At 35.3% G+C, this 20,469-nt stretch overlaps 1 protein-coding gene across 1 annotated transcript in view; it reads right to left on the bottom strand.

Moving 5' to 3' along the window:
* LOC146745495 (uncharacterized) overlaps nt 1-16,819 on the bottom strand; it is a 36,579-nt gene extending 19,760 nt beyond the window's left edge. Inside the window, exons 1-12 of the mRNA XM_085498716.1 lie at nt 16,816-16,819; nt 15,308-15,466; nt 14,770-14,948; nt 14,487-14,646; nt 13,971-14,073; nt 13,557-13,719; nt 12,531-12,675; nt 10,882-11,047; nt 9,106-9,296; nt 3,838-3,927; nt 2,592-2,795; nt 2,302-2,483 (exon numbers count right to left, since the gene is read on the bottom strand). Of these exons, the coding sequence (XP_085354842.1) occupies nt 2,302-2,483; nt 2,592-2,795; nt 3,838-3,927; nt 9,106-9,296; nt 10,882-11,047; nt 12,531-12,675; nt 13,557-13,719; nt 13,971-14,073; nt 14,487-14,646; nt 14,770-14,948; nt 15,308-15,466; nt 16,816-16,819 (1,746 nt within the window). The remainder of the gene's footprint in view (nt 1-2,301; nt 2,484-2,591; nt 2,796-3,837; nt 3,928-9,105; nt 9,297-10,881; nt 11,048-12,530; nt 12,676-13,556; nt 13,720-13,970; nt 14,074-14,486; nt 14,647-14,769; nt 14,949-15,307; nt 15,467-16,815) is intronic.
* Between the last annotated feature and the right edge of the window lie 3,650 nt (nt 16,820-20,469).

Here is a 20,469-nt window from a genome sequence, read left to right as displayed (position 1 = left end):
TATATTTTTTTAGAAACTGGTTGAATCGGTAATAGAACACTGTAGGAGGCAATGGAAGGTAATGGAACATTCTAGAAATTTGTAGTAAGTTCCAGACTCATTATATATGCTGATGTAATGGTCTATTTATAGACAGTGTGGGTATATATAGGGGAGTTGTTCAGCACTGAGATCAGATCGGAGATCTCGTTGAATTGTATTGGAGTTTAAGTATCTAGTCATTGGAGTAGTGTAGTTTTACCGCGTTATTGTACTTGATGTTTGCAGAGTATAATAATACCAGTACCAGTTGAAACCTCATCTGTTGGCTCCGTGTTCGTATTTTATCATCGCCGCCAGGGAAGTCTTCTGTTACTGTTGCCATTTTGGTATTTGAACCATCACACCTGTACTATACCAATTACGGTAATATTACGTTGCGTGTGACATCTGGGGGCTCGTCCGGGAACAGTGAAGACATATAGAAGACAACATGGCCAGCGAGATAACAGATATGTCGAAACAAGGGTTGATGGAATGGGCGTATGAACTGGGAATGACTGGAGAAGACAAAAGGAAATTTATTTTGGAGCAACTGAGTTCTCAGCGGGCTAACAGACAAGCCGCGAGGGAAGAGAGAAGGGCAAAAATGGAAATAGAAGCAGAGGTGAGGAAAATGGAGATTGAGGAAAGAAAGGAAAAGTTACGGTTGGAAGCGGAAAGGGAGATTGAGGAAGGAAAGGAAAAGTTACGGCTGGAAGCGGAAGAAGGCGAAAGAGAGAAATTGCGAATGGAAGCAGAACAGCGAGAAAAGGAAAGAGAATTTGAGTTGAGGAAATTAGAGCTGCAAGCACCAATGCCGGGGCTCCAACAGGCTGATTTTGGCGGTCAACGAAATGTGGTCAGTGATGCACAGTCACCAAAGTTGCCTGCATTTGTTGATGGTAAGGACGAACTTGATAGTTATTTATTGCGGTTTGAGAGGTTTGCAACGAATGCGAGTTGGCATAAAGATGGATGGGCCACAAAATTGGTAGAGCACTGGAAGTATATTCCAGGATGTCCGACACTTATGCAGTTGACTATGATCGTGTGAAGTGACCGCTATTGACAAGATACGATTTCACAGAGGATGGGTACAGGAAGCGATTCCGTAAAATTAAACCTGAAAGTTCCGAGAGTCCTGACCAGTTAATTTTGCGGCTTAAGAATTATTTTGCTAAATGGGTTGAGTTGTCAGGCACTGCAGCAACATATGATGGTGTTACCGACTTGATGGTAAAGGAGCAGTTTATTGGTGCCTGTACAAAAGATCTTGCAGTTTATCTTAAAGAAAGAGCACCCAAAGATTTAGATGAGTTGGCAGTAATAGCAAAGCAGTACCTAGTGGCACATGGTCGACAGTTATCCACAAAGGACCAGGTGAGGCGTAACGATAATAAGACTGCCATTAGAAATACTGATGTGGGACAGGGTAGTATTATCCGGTGTTATGTATGTCAGGGTGTTGGTCATCGAGAGCACAATGTCCATCCCACGTTACTGATGTCAACCATGACAAAGGTGAACAGTGCCTTCAGTGTGGTGCCGTAGGACATGTGGCTAAGTTCTGCCGTAGTGGACAACACAAGGGTCAAGAAAGAAAGAGTGTCAAACCCAGCACTACTACTGGTGCAGCTGCAGTGGTTAAAGAGGAGTCTAATATCAGTGCTAGCTGTGCTGTTCAAATTACCAGTGATGTGCCTAAAATGATTGAGAAGGACCATTTGTTGTTCAGATCAGATCGGAGATCTCGTTGAATTGTATTGGAGTTTAAGTATCTAGTCATTGGAGTAGTGGAGTTTTACCGCGTTATTGTACTTGATGTTTGCAGAGTATAATAATACCAGTACCAGTTGAAACCTCATCTGTTGGCTCCGTGTTCGTATGTTATCATCACCGCCAGGGAAGTCTTTATGTTACTGTTGCCATTTTGGTATTTGAACCATCACACCTGTACTATACCAATTACGGTAATATTACGTTGCGTGTGACAGCGATGCAACGGACTAGTACAACGTAAATAGCATATTTTAATCTCACACATTTTTGTTAGACAAACCGTGTATGTCACTAAATGAATAAATTATTTATTTTTTCCATTTGTTCATACTCGGGTTTCAGTTTTGATAACCACCACCACCAGTTAAAATAAATGTTGACAGCCACTGAATAGCCACTTTTTTTGACAGCAGGGAACTATTATAGAAATCACATCAGAGTTTTTCACAATGGTAACAAGTAACGGAGATTCTGAGTTAAATTACAGAAAAGCATATTTACAAGAACGATCAGGTCATCTTCAGTCCTCACTTTCAATAGATAGTCAGTTCCCCATCTGATGCAGTCCAAGGCATATGTGTACTGACCAGCAGAAATATAAGCATCCATGAAGTGAATCAAACCCCATGCGATGACGGTCATACTGTACGCTATCGTCGCTGTGACTTTCACATGGTCGCCAGCTATACAAAAAACGTAGTATAAAAATAAGTATTATTTTAATATTATTACGTTTCCAGCATGATTTAGAAATTTAATTTCTTTGATATACTTTTTGGGGATTCTCTTACCATCATAGTAACCTCCGGTAAGATCGCGGCCAAGGTTATCGACATCACCAGTGGCCGAGTCATCGCGGTAAGGTATTCTGTTGGGTTGATATCGATACCCCTTCTTCCGTTTTCGGCACCTTTTCCTCATCGGAGGTAGACATCCCGATCTTTGAGTTTCATAAAATAGTAATGATTTTTCAAGTACCAGTTTATAGTCATAATCTATAACAAATTATCGCATTTGTTTCCATAAGAATATATGCTAAATATTTCAATGTATTGCCATGGTTGCTGTGAATCACATGTTTTAAGTAGCAATAACATCTATCAAATCATACGGTGCTGTGCTACATTTCTGAGAAGGGATAATAAATCAGTTAAATAATTTACTGTAATTTTTGAACAAAAACCTGAATGATTACATATCAAAATATGTGTTGTTCACGGTTTGATATATTAATTTAGTTGATACAACAAATAAAACATTTGTTGTGACGGCATAATCCACACAAAACTGCTTCCCAATGTTCCGTGATATTTCTCAAATTAATGCGTCAGAAACAACACAATATGACGTTCGTTACTCTTTCGTTTATATGATTTTACCGAGAACAAAGCAAATTGATACAGAATCCACGCCCATAGATATTCAATTCATCTCCCTGTTACGAGGCTGGTCTTCCGAATATGAATTTCTGAAATTATTGTCTAATTTAACAGACATTGTACCACTAAGAGTACATAATTTTTTATGCCTGGGCCTTGTGAAAATTCGAGGCTCTAAAATTGTTAATGTTTCGTAAATGAATGTTTTATTTAAATTTTAATATGTTTCCAATAAAATTATTTGTCTTGAAATGAAAATCAATGGACCCTGTGCTAGTATAAGTGAAATTGAAGCACTGCATTAACGAGACGATTTTGTTTCAAAATGATGTACGCCAGTTATTAACGTGCAGCCGTATATAGAAACATTCATTTTCGATTTATACAGTTTTCTTCCCAAAACATTGGATTTGTATTTTTGTTTCTACATATGTGCCTCTTGTTCTAATTTGCCATTCCTGTTCAGTTTCATTTTCTTGTATAATTTCAGTATTTCGGGAGATCATGGTCATCGTAAATCGTGTGTAGATAATGATCTCCTCACTGGATAGTAAATACATATTTGGTTTTTCTAAAATGATGTTATGGAAAAACACTCAAAGATGCATAACGATCGGTTGATGTGATGTAAATATGGGTAGGTTTTAGTAAAGTTTACCTTCGCAAGTTTCACCAATAAAACCCGCAGGACACTCACATGAACTGTCAACCAGAATGCCATTAACACACACTGGGGTCGTCTTTTTATCTGTAATACATAGCAAACATTAAAACAGTTGAGTAATCTGTCTGGTTTAATTATTTTTATTTTTTTACCCCAGAAATAAAATCGCATGTACTCATAAGTTGGATTGTACTACAGCGCCTGAATATTTCCTTTGCATTCGTATTTGCAGAGGTTGAGAATGAATTATACGTAAGAGATTTTGTAATATCAGTTTACAATTTCCTTGTTTATATTGAAATGCGTGTAATGTGCGTTCTTTTTAAATCAAGAACTAAATTGCTTAGACATGCATTATACGGATTCATTGCGAGAGATCGCTTTTGTACAAAAAACACTTTGTAAAATGCCAGTTTGTCCTAGGTCTCTCAAAGTCGGTTTGCACATTGTACCACAATAATATTATACCCAACGTCACGCACTCAAATCCATTAGAAAATAACCTCATAATATGTTCAATTTAATAATAATAATAGGGATAACATTAGTAGTACCAATGTACGACACGCAACAAGCCAGCCCCTGATTTGTTGGCATATAAAGTTTCCATGGTAATGAATGTATTATCAAACAATAACAGTAAACCAGATTGAATTGTTTGAATTGTTTTCCGTCACCAAATAATAAAACGTACTTTCGTGAATATGTAATTATACAGGCAAGCATTCGTTTTCATCCGTCATTAACAAACATTTAGACAAGTTGGAATTCATTGTGTGATGTTAAGTAATCATATACTATGATAACTCTTGTCCTGGGGCCGGAACAGCTGCGTGGAGACCAAGTAAGCAAATGATGCCAAGAGACTGTGTAGTATAAAGTGACCATGTGGTTTGAAATATTCATGTGCTACAAATTCGAAAGAAATCGCGAATTTGCAAGGCACAATTTGTGGTCAAAAAGGCTTGTGTGTTTATATATTTTGAACGAACCAATTGAAATGCTATTTCATATTATTATTGGTGCGAAAACACGTATATTATACCCTTCCGTTGTACTGACGGCATTATTTACCTTCCGCGCAAATAGAGCCGGTTTATTACAAATTAAATAGCGTTTAAACTAAGAGCATCCCGTCACTGCGCGACACGAATACGGTATAAAAAGCTCTATATACAACAACAATTTAAATAGTGACACAAACAGCACAAGTAAGCTAGTGAATATTCAAAAAAAAAATCGTTTGGCTCACCGGTTGTAATTTAATGATACTTTGAACGACCTGTGCAATATACATATTTAGCTCCATAATAGAATGAATTCAAATCCCTATAGTCGGCAATGTACAAACTTGAAAGGCATACACAGACAGTTGGACACTACATTAAATGTACTGTTGTGCAGTATTTAAAATTAAAGAGTAATTATAACCATCGTTTTCTTTGACTGTCTAAAATATGACGTTTGTAATTCAATTGCATTCAGTTTTATAATTCAAGACAAATATACTGCACAAATATAGATAATTTGGCAAATTGTATTTTCTGTATGAAAGTTATTATTGGTGTACATATGGAGTACATTTCGTTATGAATTATTCCTAATAGAAAGAATTTCACAATGTCGCAAACGGAAAGTCGTAGTGTTTTTTAAAGCTTCATGTTTGAAAGATATGAATAGAACAGTAGTGATTTATGCATATATACGCACTAGTAATGGTGAATTCGTCACGAGGTCACGTGAGTTTGTCTGCTTACGAGCTTTTCAAACAACATTTCATAAGCTGACCAAACCGCTATTGTGTAAAATACTGCCGTGTTTTAGTCTGCCATTCGGATAGAAAAAAAACGAGTTAAAAACTTATCTATGATTCATAATTCTTCGCAAAGAAATAAACGTGCTGCTATAACACACTATGCATTGTATAAAGCCTGAGATACTCGATAGCCAATTGTGCTTTTGTCGTTTGTCCAATAGAAAAATGTATAGCTATGCAAGCTGCAAGTCTGCGTTTCTGATAATACAAACTAACTATTGACATGCTTCCGGCAGTGCCTTTGGCAGTTTTGGTGGGCTGCGATGAGAACAATCAAAGCATTGGAATAAACAAAGAGATGCTTTATTTGCGCATTCAAGTTCATCAAGACCTGGTCTCAAGAAGAAAACAAACAACTCAAAAATGATTTTCGAGCCGGGACTTATTTCAAAACGTAACAATACGAACTTGGGCGTGAGGTAATCCTCTATACAAACGTTAGTACGTACAGTATATATGGTCACATGTTTCTACCTTACATTAGTCATGAAGTGTGTCCATAGACTGTTCACTTGCCAGAAAATATAACATGACAACATATTTGTTTGTAAAACCCAGACATTCCGCTTCTCGTCCAGTTTACTCATGGGTTAATTTTCTGCTTTTCACAAAAAAATAGTTATGTAAAATAATATTTTTTTTTCAAACTATTAGACATTATTAGACTATTCTATCAGTATTTAAATGATCATGTGTACGAAATTGAAAACTGAATGAATGAACTTCCGGTCTCAATGTAATGGAGAAAGTCGCTACCAAATTGAAATACTATCAGCTACAATATTAGGTACCGGTTGAGTGAGTGCTTGGTTGTAATACGGATACCACTCACCTGTTTTGTCTACATTATTGTTTTCTCTTTGCAATGTCTCATGCTTATAGCGATATATCACAAAGCAAAATATAGAAAGATGAAATTGAGGTTAGAAAAATGTAAATTTCGATATATGAATATAAGCACAGATATAGAAACATAAATGAGTATTGTAAAATCTCTTTTTCTCAACAGCGTTATGCTGACGTACAAATACCCATAGATCAAAATCACCAGATTTTTGTTATTTACTCTCAGTATCAAAATGATTGTTTACTAGTATTTTTTTGACAAATTTTTGATATTCAACCGCTGCTTCTAACGCGTAAATGACATAAATGAAAAATTATCGTGACTTTGGGAATTAAATAAAACTTACCAAAGTAAACGCAGCAAAGAACACGGAGACAAAACATAAACGCATATTCACGTGTACGACTTCAGCACCATAGACATACCGATGCTAAACACTCATTGCTCATTTCTCTTTATATACACTTTATGTAGCGGTTAATATCTCCTACACTGATTTCTCGTTTGATGCTCCGAGATAAAATAATGTTTTATCTTTGATTTACGCCCGCGAATGATAAAAATACACATACCTTATTGTTCAAAGCGAGTATTGTCGCTGTTGCATTCCAGTACATGTACATGAAATAGCTTTCCTGTCGGTATTTTGTAATTTTACAATTGTACTTGGATTTTGAATACAATTTACACATTACGGTGAATGTGTGACATTGACAGAGCTATTTTACCAGTTATACCGCAGCTGGACTCCATTTTCGTTTAACGAAGAAATGCGAATATGAGGGCAATTGACGTTCAAAGCGTTCGACACAGTTGTTGGTGTATCACCGCATTCACTTTTGCAGAGGTATGCGTTCCTTTTACCGAAATAAATTAGTTGTGATTGTACCGAAGTGTATGTCAATGGTAGTTTTTTACATCGTACTTTGTTTCACTGAGTCGGCGTTCTGTTTGTGTTTTGTAGTTTTTTCTACATGTCAAGATACAACGTTGGTGTTTCTACCAATGACAAACAACGCTAAAACAATTAGTAATCGGTTCATATGGGATGATGATTAAAGTCAATGCCAGAAATGTCTTGAATAGCAAACCATTAATGGAAAAAATAAATCATAGCTTAATAACACAAACAACGTAATAATGTCCTATAATTGCACAACACGAGTCAATTGATATTTCAAAAAATGTTGCTGCATTGCAATTGTAGAACTATTTGTATATCTTAGAGTATTGTGTAAAAAGAACCCGGTTTGTGAATGTATCACAAGTGTGCTCTCATATTTTCGGTTTTATTCTATTTTCCTTAGTACACTAGTGTATGAATTATTCAGTATTGCACAGCAATGTGCGTCAACTTGTGCTGAGTTTAGCCGACCAGCATAAACAAGCTTTATTTTATTTTTATTGTTTGGAAAGACGACTCAATTATTGTGTATTATTTGCATTCATTATGTTATGTGTTTCATCAGACCCAGTCATGAATTCATATTGAATTGTACGGTTTTTGCGTGTTCATTATTAGGTCGATATATTTAAATATATATACAATATTCTGATGGCAGTCATGTATAATAACAATTCGTTTAGCTTTATATCAGCGAATTGTGTGTAATTCCCGGTGTCTTCTGCAGTCACACGTGGTTCAAAGCCTCACACCCGCTACACAGTGCATGTTCACATTTTCCTATACTGTAGTTTTTGTTAGATTTAATTGTTTTCAAATTACTTGGAATCTCTTTTGTATATTTCAATGCATTGTCCGACAGTATACAGGTCGGAGAGACACATCAAAATATAGCCACGTGATCGTATTGTCGTACCATTAGCATGGAGCGCACTAACAAACGTCGTGGGTGGTAATTCATAAGCAGCACTCAGTCATTCATACTTATAAAATCACGCTGAGAACTGGATTTGGTATTATAATATTCATTACTAACGTATTTTGTTTTCAATAAACAGTATTGTGAATAAAATAATAATATTATGATGCGATTGTAGAACTGATGAATCACGAAGAAAATGAATTCAAGTTTGAGAACTATTAAACAGTGAACGAGTTACGATTGAACGTAATTCAGGCGGCATGACTATAATGCAATGCCTTGCAGAAATTCCAATTCATTTACTTGTTCTTGTGGTAGAGCAGACCTAGGAGAAAAGATACGTGTATATTAATATTACATACATGCTAAATATTTTGCGGTTGTTGTTGAATTTGGTGGAACGATAGTTGTGTAGATAGTTGTCTTAGAGAAGGTCTTGAATTGTAGTGTGTGTGTGTGTGTTTTTCTGACGGTGATGGCGCTTAGTGTATGTGTCAATGGGAAGTATTGAACCCCGTTACGTGCATTTGTGTTATGTCTATGAATGAATAAATATTCTGTTGTGAGTTTAAAACTCAGTTATATGGCATGCCTTGTGGTATCATAATATCATTCGCACACAATCACAATAATTTACAACGAACTACATATTTAAAGCAACACAACTGAGTGGCGCTATAGCAGAAATCAACTCTACGGCACTGCAGTGTGGTATCGCTCTGCACTGTACCCCAGAATGCAATACTTCTACTTAATAGTTAATGTTATAGTACCTGCAATTGCAGACTGGAATCCAGCATTATAATCTATAGCTACCTCTGTCATCTTATATTCTGTTCGATCGTCTATATAGTTATCATTAATGTCGGGCCCGCCAACTAGAGCTCCTTCTAGAACTTGTTTGTTTGGCTCTGGTGAACCCAAATAACTCACGTCGCATGGTTCCGGTCTATCAGGGCATGAACTGAAAAGATGGAAAATAAATTCCAGTCAAACGCGAGATGTTTGTTGGGTTCCATATACAATGGATCAATAAAAGCTGGCTGTTGCAGTTGTCTCGCAACGCGTGTTTGAATTTCACAACATCGAACACTGCATTTTACACACGCATACATTGTTATCGGTCACATGTGGAACAGTACGCGGCGTGACATATGTTGCGTTTTAATTTCTTGACTGGAATCAGTGGTAATATCGATTGCAGTTGACGTGAATCAATAAGCTCATGTGAAATAAAGCAAACTCCAAGTCATGAATAGAAAAAAATGTAGTGTATTGTGAAGTTACTGAGTATTACATCTAAATACAAAACAAAAATAACTGAATGCTAGTTTGGAGAATACAAACTGCGGGATTTATATTTTCTGGAAGTTACAACCAACCAGAGCAGAACAGTACAAGTGAATCAAAGGTTGCCAGACTAATAAGCGCGCATATTAACAGTAAAACGGATTGTACTGTATAATTTGTCAATCTTATGTATATCTCGGCTTGACATCCAAATAATCTCCAGCAGATTTGTACGTGACTTACCCCTCGCTCCGTGAAATTGAGGTTTAAGCAAACTTATTTCGAATAAAGATTCTCTGTTTGATCTCATATATTTATACATATTTGTGAAACGACATACGGTACACATATACGCATGATTGGAGCATTATAGGGCTGTCTATAAAGTACAACTAAAATTAATATTGAGTGGTTGGTGTCTTATTATACATTTCGGCACGTTGTTCAAACTAGAACTGCAAAGCGCACATACCGATCCATACAAAATTTAAAATGGTCTCACTTATCAAGAACTATCCTATTTCTATTGTAAGTAATATTTATTAAATTTCTTTGTTTATCATAATTTATTTAGCAAATTAGACATTGATATACTGTTGTTACATTTTTGGGTCAAAAACGCAGACATATTTTTGGTTCTTGTTTTAAAGAGTCTATAATTTAAAAAAAAATACAATAACACGTCGACATAAAAAACAATGCTTCCACATTAGGTTTTAAAAACCAATATTGCCAGATTACGGTAGGTGAGAAGTTGGTATAATTTAATTGACATCAATGTCAACAGCGTCGACGATTACAATTATTCCTACTATGATTGTCTTGTAATAACCCCTGTCGCATGGCTTGACAAATATTGTAATCTGTATTTAATCAGAGAATGTCATTTTCATTTTAAAAATAAAAAAATAAAAGCCAAAGGGAGGACGCAATTAGATCATATACAATACAGAAACTACCAACACATTGACAAATCTTCATTTCGCAATATTCAAAGTATGGCAGCAGTGCGTCGCCAGTGCTCGCGGCATCGGCGGTAAACTACCGATAATGTTCAGCGAAGGAGTTGTACGCGCGAAGGTCACAAAGTCTTCTAGACGAAATATATCAAAATGATGAACGTGACACATTGCGCATGGAAAGACCAATAAACCATAATTATTCATGGACTTTGGGGGGAGGGCAATATATTCGCTCTACACATCGACGGCACGTCAACAATGATGATAATCAATGTCGCCTACGTGACATTGACTCACCTGCTTCTGTGGTGTATTCTAACAGGTGGATTTACCCCGAAGTTGGTAACGAAGCTTCTTCCCGTGTCGCCAAGCATGTAACCAATTTGTTGTTTTGCAAATTCTTCATACGTAATCGGCCCAACACCAAGTTTCCTTGCTAGCAGAGCCATAAATGCGAAGTTTGCTGTAAAAAACAATGCAAATATCAGTTTGATCAGAAAAATCAGGAATATATGTAACACATTACGTAATTTAATGTATACCACGAATATATATATATATATATATTCTTTTCCTGTAGTGCACAGTACTTGTCATTTGTTATGTTAATGGTATGTCACAGCCGGTTATAATGTGTTCTTAGGCATGGTATGTGTTTTAGACATATTTTCAATTCAGATTGAATTACAAAACGATAATTATCGTAAATAGAACATAAATTCTGTATATTGCTAACGTTTTCATTGTTAAAGACAATATCGCCATTTTTTGGCCTTAATAAAGAATTTAAGTTTGAGTCATTCCAACTTTGTCAATGATAACATTGAAAAACATCATACGGCCCCTGACAATACATATGTTACTGGTAAGGTCTGGTAACCAGTGTAGCTGACGGGTAAACGTTGTGTAGTTATTTTTATGCAGAATTATTTTATTTTGCATTTTCGCCAAGGATCAATTTGTTATTCGATTTGAATTATGAATTGTTAAGAATTGTGATTCTCATAATACATATTTGACATTTTATATTATATTAAGTCATGTATATGAGTATGTACAGGTTATACGGTTATCCTGGACCCATTTATAAAGCAAAGGTTAAAATATATGCCAACCTAGTTTTTCTCCTTCTGCATTTGATAACAAATAATAATATCAGTGTTGTCAACTTTTACAAAGTTTCACGGATGAAACCACAATTTATTTACAGAATATTATATGCTATTTGGCTGATAGAATTGAAATGTTTTCGTCACAAGGAATATAGTATGTAAATATGGCGTGTACCTATTTATATTTAAGACATAATTTGATACAATTACTTAAATATGACCGTGGCCAATCTAGATAGATGCTTGGGAATGTATACCGGGGAATGTATGTATCTTTCTAGCTGTGAAACATATCAACCAATGATTTTTACCTTGGTTACATTAAGACTTGCGACACATAATTATTTCGATCACGGTCACGTAATTTAATAACACCCAATTCATTAGGACCATGGCCAAAACTTGATGTATATGAGTATAGAACAGAATCGCATTCCATAATTACGTCTCATTTGGAATAATGAAGTGTTTTCTACATAAAGCAGATATATTTGAGTTTATAACACTATGAGTATTATATTCTATTTCCAGTAATTCAAGAACAAATCAATAATATTTGGAACTATAAAATAGATATCTCGAAAAATCCCGATCAGTGATTTTCAATGAATTTAAATATGTAATTTAAAATGCCTTTGAATTTATTTTTCATCTGATATTTGAGTAAGTTATACACGAATAACAATGCAATTACAAAAACTATGTCATTAGCAGCATCAATATATCAAATAATTTTGGCTATAATTAAAATTCAACATGAAATATGGGGGGGGGGTCAAATATTACTTGCCCAATATCTAATGAGATTCGTTTACTATAACGTTTACTGCTTACCCGATAGTCTCAGTGGTCCCCAATCCATACCATGTGCTAACCCCAATGGTGTATATGTGATAGTTCCCGTTGGTAACCAAATGTTCATGAATGCCTTGAAGTGTTGGGCATATTTTTTAGTGCTCGTCACCTCGAACATCAGAAGCTATAGAACATGAACAACATTATGTTTGCCTCAAATAAAATACTAATATATCAGCAAATGCATTAGCATTCAATAATTATTCACATTAAATCGTATATAAAGCTCTTCAGTATCGTAAAAGTGAGGAAAATTTTCCTATTCTATAGTCACCTGCGCAGGCGCGGGAATTGAATCCCAGGCGACGATAACCTCACACGCTAAAAACGCAAATGGTCATGGGTAGACGCTTATTTGTAAACAATGACATGCTATGGCCATCTGACGCATGCGCAGGTGACGACTTCCCTTCTTTAAATTGTACAAATTTGTGCTTATGGTACATTATATTAACTGTGTTTTGCATGTATTATTTCTTCATATCACAAGACTAAGGCATATGCAACGTTATCACCGATTGACAAATATATAACGCAATTTAATCTGCATAAACGGATCATTTCGTAAATCCCTAAAGCATGCGTCAAGGGGAATAAACGTTGTTAAGCTGGAGAAGCCATAAATTGGATATTTTTTCTGACAATAGGCTTAACTTACTATTTACATATTGTTTAGAAGTGTGTTTCCATGGTGATAAATAATGATTTTGTAAAGCTATTATTTAAAAAAATGTATATTTAGTTTTAGTTAGTTGTGTGCTATTTTGTATTGCTATGAAAACTACATTGTGATTAGATAACAGGGAGTTGTGCTCAGACATATATGAGAAATGTTGGTAACTTTGCTTAACTATTATGGCATTAACAAATATACTTCAATCTGACAAGTTATTTTAATATGAACTGGAACCGAAATATACGCTAACATTGACCTCGCACGAAACGGCCAGGCAACATTAAAACATGCCAAACGTCAATCTATGTTCATGACTACAGTTGTTTTACCTGAGTGCCTAATCTCACATTGCTCCAGGCAAATCTTTTTTGTTTTGTTTTTAAATTCCATGTGTTATAATTTTCCTTTGCTCTGGTACGGAATGCTATTTTCCCCGATGCCTTGTGGTACCATGCTTCGGCCCATACCACTTTTTCCGTGAACCTTTGAAATCTGATTTAGAATTCATTAATGTCATTGCATTAGATAAAAAAAATGTCGGTTTCAGTATCATGTGTTAGTTTCGTCCAAGTACCTCATGAAATCTGCTGCCTCAATCGCGGTTAATCGTGCACTTTTCAGTAAAATCAACCAACACATATTTATATCAAACACAATTGCATGACATGTAAATATTTCTTTTGAAACATGTGATCACCTGAAACACTTAGTGTCGAATTATTATCGTGTGAAAATCTACTCACGTGTACCCTCCTTCACAGAGATGGTTGAAGAATCCTAGCGAACTTCTGTACATATTGTACACACTCTTCGCCGCTAGCAGCAGCTCATCAGAATAGGCGGGATCTAGAGATGTCAAAAATAAAGTAATTAAAACATATTCCTAGGTAATACTCCCCGCAAAAACAAATGTTACATTCAGAAAACCCCTACACTCTCTACATTGACGAAACTTTCTAACTCGTTTTAAAGCGATTTGAATCACTGTATGCAACATTTATTTATAATATTTTTAAATAAAGCTTCAAAATCACTATACCGTGATGAGAACAGTGTGTTGTGTGATATAGTATATAGAATATAAATGGCAAGACTCCTTATCACAAACGTAGAACGTCACGCTGTGGTGATATTCATTCAACAAATTCCATATTAGATAGTGTGTGATGTGGTACTAGGATCACGGTCATGTTAGCTTTTCAGAAGTTCGGGATTCAAAGATTCGTAAAGAAACACTATGTGCGGGGAATAGAAAATACCTTTATTCTTGAAAACAATACTTGCTGCAGACAGTGCGGCGGATGTTAACATCGCTTCTGATGTAGGTTTATCGGCGGGACTGGCATGACACGCAGGCCTTGCCATAGTCATGTCTTCGGGTCGTCCCCAATAGGAATGATCTTGTGTATTGTTCCCGATCTGCAAGCGAAGAAGCATCATTACAAAAAAGACGCGCTATCCAGGGCAAATTGTGGTGAGATAGGATTCGTAGTAATGACTGAAAAGTGGTGAAATGTACAAAGGCGAAATAAGAAGGTTTACCACAACAACAAGATCCTTGGTTAGAGTTTTCAATAGATAGTCCGTTCCCCATTTGATGCAATCCAAGGCCCTGTTGTAATACCCAGGATTCTTATACGATTCGGTGAAGTGAATCAAACCCCAGGATATTAGAGTCATACTGAAAGCTATAGTCGATGTGACTTTCATATGATCGCCAGCTACAGATTTGAAAGAAAAATACATTGTCATTCGATCAATTCAACAAGAATATAACAACAAAAATAGGCAATACATCGAACAGAATGACAGTCATTTGAAACACAGCATAACTAAACAAAATAATTAATTACACATACAACTTACATTAAGTGAGATACGATACTATACAACTAAAAGCCATGTACATGTATTGGGATTGTCCGATTATTAATTGGGTTCGTGTAAACGGGTACATCGCAAGCCTAACGCTACATTCACTTGAGCCACGGTATTGAGCCATATCATACGTCGTGCGTAAACACGGATATTGATGATTGTTTATTGTCATATTGTGCATCCCTTCACAAATTTCACTTACCATCATAGTAACCCCCAGTCATATTGTTGCCATCATTGTCAACATCAGAAGTGGCCGAGTCACCGCGATAGGGTATTCTGTTGTTATTGGGCAGATGCCCCGAACGTTGAGTCTCGTAAAATAGCAAGGATTTTTTAAGAACCAATTCATAGTCATATTCTGAAACAACACGTGGACAATAATATTAAATACACATTTTATAGTTTTACATCAACAGTTGTCTGGTAAAAAAAGAGTAAATTCATAACGTCTCAACTTTTATTATACTACATCACTAAATCACATAGAAATAGGCCGTTTCACTGCCAACGTGAGTTTCTTGTCAGTATAATACTCTGTAGATTCATGTACGTTTACCTCACGAGTTCGCTCACACGATATGTAAATTTCTCCAAGTGGCTAAATAATCAGTATTTCGGAGGTACTCCAAACCTCAGTTTTATCTACCAAATCGCGATGTGATTTATTACAATTAGTCAATAACTTGTGTGATTACAATATATTTCATTACGAACGAGAATGACCAAAAGCACCAACATAGGACGACGAGATCCTGAAACCCGCAAATACATTATATCAAAATAAGTATGCACATTACCGTCACATAGAGGATTTGTCCTTCCGGGTTCGCATGTACAATCACACGTTGTTTGATTTAGATCGCCGTGGATACATTCGGGTGGATTTTCACAGGTCGCTATGAAACATTGAAAGAAGGAATCGAAAGATTAACACCTGAAGACTTAAGGTATATATATAAATGCATTTGCATGTATTGATTTCAATATTATCTACAATGATTTTGATTATTGATACATTAACATCATTTAATCATATATAAATGTGTTCCAAAGTATGATATCACGAATCACACCGCATATATAACATGTGTTATATCTATATGTATTGTGATTATGTTTCAAAGAAGAAAAAACCTTCGCCTGAATATACAGTGTTCCAATTTACACATCCATCAGTTTATTCTCATTGACAATTAAGGCCCATTTAGTAAATATTTGTTGATCTATTATTCATAAACACAAGAGTGTAAGATTGCCCCGATCGGCATTTGCGCCCGATCACCACTCATGCTCGATCGCATTGATCTTAACATACGTCCCTGTACTCCAAACCTTCGTTCATTCAGTCATTGCAGATTATAAATTAAATCGTTTACGCGTCTATTACACTGAAATGAACAATTTCCCAATGTGTTCTAAACACAGTAACGTCATAGGTAGTTATGTACAAGATCTTATTTTTTCCAAAACAACGGCAAGGAAAAAAAAGAGACATATGTCCACCAACGAAGCGTGCTGTCAAATCAACACCAATTAAAAATTTGAAACACAACACCTGGTATTCATATAGCGCAAAGATCTGTTGAAAGTTTTTTATAAATATATAGAAAATGTTCATCTAGATAATTCTATATCGTTTGAGTATAATTATACATATGTCCTGCATGCAAAATTGGTACATAAGAAATTTACTAGAAACATACTTACGCATCTTATTAGAAAATAAAACTTCGTTGACCAAAAAAGTGGAACACACAAGTGGGGGGAATGTTTAATTTGCAAAATCAATCACATCGTAAAACAGACAGATAAAATTAATGTGTTGTAAAGTTAATTCCTCATCGATTTTTAAAACATATTTGTCAATTGAAATTAAGCGAAGGTCTTATGAAAGCAGCGGATTGCATTTTGTTCGTATTACATTTGCATATTTTGAGCCAGATAGACTTGCGTGAACTCCGTTATCAATGGGAAGCTGAGTCTGTCTGAAGGTTAAACACCACGGACGTGACCACAATCATAAAGTAGCAAATGAATAATACTAACAGTTATCAGCCGGCTCTCCAACGCTTCTTTCGACTTTTGATATTCCACCCTACAATGCAAGACATTACGAACAGCATTACACGATGCCGTTGATTGAAAATAAAATATTATAATCACATATATACAAATTATATTTGCATTGTAAGTGATTTTGTGACTTCATTAAACAGAAAAAAAAACGTTAAAACTAAAATTAAGTTCAATGAAATATAGAAGAAATTTCACTAGGATTGACACGAAAAATATGAGTAGTTTGTTTTTGAATTAGCTTTTCTTTCGTAATCGTAATCGTAGTTCAAGTTGTTTATACAATATATAATGTATTAATCGCCCATGCAAGTGTTCACATCGTTAAAGTGCGACAAGTCATAAATTTGTGGTGAAAATCAGACTGACGAATAAACATTGAAAGTATTGCACTTGTAAAACGTTGAAGTTCAAAGTAAAAAACACTATGTTCAAATTGATAGATTTTTTTTTTCTGAACTCACCAACGTGCTCGCACATATGTACGAAAACGCAAGAACCAAGACCAACAAATCAAGACGCATGTTTCTTCATCGGCTGACGAACGATCCGCCAATTCAAAACATTTACGGACTTCTTCGTTTTTATACAGTTTTCCTTGATCATACGGCTGATAGCTCATGCTGCTCTACTTTGACATTGTGATGGCAGATCATACAATATAATATTTCACAGAACATCAAAGCAATGCGCTATTCTAGAAAAAAAAACTCATTATTAATTAGATTGTGTGTATGTATTTGACATAGCGTGAATGGCCGTGGGGAAACCCGAATGTTATAGAGAACATACGAAATAAACTCGAATATTCCAAAAAAAATACATAATTTTCTGTTTATTGTGGGTAAAAATATATTTGCAGTAATATATTCTATGACATCGTAATCAACTTTGAAAACACTACAGTAGTAGTAATATTGGCACAATCCTTGTATGCGCCAAGTATCTTATGTTAGCGCATGTACTTAATGCAGTTCTGATGGGTAGTGAATTATGATAGTTTTCAAAAAAAAATAGGCATTGAGTACATGACCATTATCATCGTGGTAGTATCATTATATTTACTGTGAAAGCATTCTGATATCCCATTTACTGGCACACCAGTGGCGGAGGAATGGTGCGCAGTTCTCGCCACATGCAAAAGATGCAAAAGTTTCACAAGTAGGGTTTGATTACTGTATTTTACATTTACATTATTCATACCGGAAATGTTATATTGTATCAACCAGACTAGACCAGTAGCCAATATGAAAATTCAAAAAGAATATATGCTGAATGTTACACACACATTTGGTTTGTAAAAAAATATATTATGGTAAAAAGGTTATCATCTTTCTCATCGACGCATCATAATATAAGCGTTCTGTATTCATACATATAATCTAAGCCTAAAATTATTTTCTGTTTTGTTGCTGGAACTGATACATGCGTTCGATACGTGTAATGGACAGTATATATGCCCATTTTAAGATCGTTTGCATCGATGCAAACAAACTATTTTCGACCGAAGTTACGGATACGTGTACTTCATGAAATCGTTGGTTTTAGATGTCGTGGATTGATGATGAAGTAGATGTCACACAAAAATAGATTATGATTATGCATACAGTTTCCGGCTAGTATATTATTATTCGGTTTAAATATAAATTACATTTTCAGTAAATTTAATTAAAGACAATCTTTATATGACATGTACATGATTTGAAGTGTGAGTGTAAACATTCAGACATCACCACGACGTTTACATTTGAAAAACAAAGAAAAACAATATATTCAAAATGTAAATATATTATATATATGGTGCATGCAAAGAATATATCTTTTGTCAGATATAATTAAAAAATAAACAATGTCTGTGTCATTATTTTATTACACTGTTATTAAGCATTCATGCGAGCATAGCGGCTTTGACAGTTATTAAGCGTATGATTCCATGAGACATGTTCTATAAATACATTGTGATATTAATGTTTTAAAAGATGATTATCAGCATGACTTGGCAATAATATCAGACGGTCCTCATTGTCACTCTCCTTGGAATAAACTCCAATAACAATCCACATTGTTAATACTGCTTTGGAAACGTGTCTGAATCCAAGTGAAACAATGTTAAAAATGCATCCGTGGGAGTCAAATAGAGTTTAACATGGCGCTTCTAGAGATTTAGATATTAATATCAGCTGTCGGGTTGGAAGCAATATATTTATTAAGGTTCGTAGTCGCGTGGTGTGAATGTGTCATTAAATGTACATCTGCGCGTGATACATCAACAAATTTAAACCAAAAATGCATTAAATTTGGTATATTATCCTGGGTTTAACACAGAAAATAAGCTGTTTTATTGTTGTTGCTATGAACTGTCTATATTTACTTACCAAAATGAAAGTTCCAGACAGAAGTGGTTCTATCATGATGAATGTGTACGATTATGTAACTCACTCCGCAAATGAAACATTATCAGACTCGGTACTTGAACTACGTTTTATTTTAATATCCAAACCGTGGATCAGTCACTTTACCGGCAGGGCTATGAAAGATTGTGACGAGTGGTCGTGTACCTCCCGCCCTTGCTTTCGGAACTGGTCACCGGCCAATTTCTAGCTGCATGAATATAGAGTGGAAATAGTCCCTTTTGTAACCCGCCCTTAACAATAAACATACCACTACCCTCCAGCGCTTCGTAATTTAATTTTATGTACCCCATCTGAGGGCGTTTATACTTAACGAGAGGGCATATACAATGGGGGGGGGGGTTAGAGTTACGTTTTGGGGTGTGGGTATATCAATCATTCAGATTCTGAGATTTGTTTTGGGTAAATTCGTACGTTTATTATCAGTTAATCCACACATATTTGTTTTAATGCTAATTGCAAACCATAATTATCTTTATATCCGGAGTGTAATTTGTATTAGAAAAATGTATTGGTAAAATGCATGGAAGTGCAAGCCCGACTGCAATGTACAAGACCCTAACCAAAACGGTAAAATTCATATCTGTAAACAAACACTTTCGAGTGAGTGTTTCGGACAAGGGAAAGATTCAGTAAATGGATGCATTGCCAGTGCACAGTTATTGTGTTGTTAACGCGTTATTTACTTCATAGTTGTTGCACCTTGACTTGAGTTGCAAGGTCGGAATTACAATAGCGGTTTCCAATATATTCCACAGATGTATGTAGCAATCACATAAGCATATGAATATTTATGGAAGGCTCTGCGCTGCAATATTCATTAAAAATTCTTAGTGGTAATATATATCAAATAATGTTTATAAATGGCAAGTTTATA

Source organism: Saccoglossus kowalevskii, chromosome 5 (genome assembly GCF_978046115.1).
Source record: "Saccoglossus kowalevskii chromosome 5, keSacKowa6.1, whole genome shotgun sequence".
Classification (NCBI taxonomy): Eukaryota; Metazoa; Hemichordata; class Enteropneusta; family Harrimaniidae; genus Saccoglossus; species Saccoglossus kowalevskii.
Note: the sequence above shows the minus strand (reverse complement) of the source record. Positions and strands in the feature narration are given on the sequence as shown.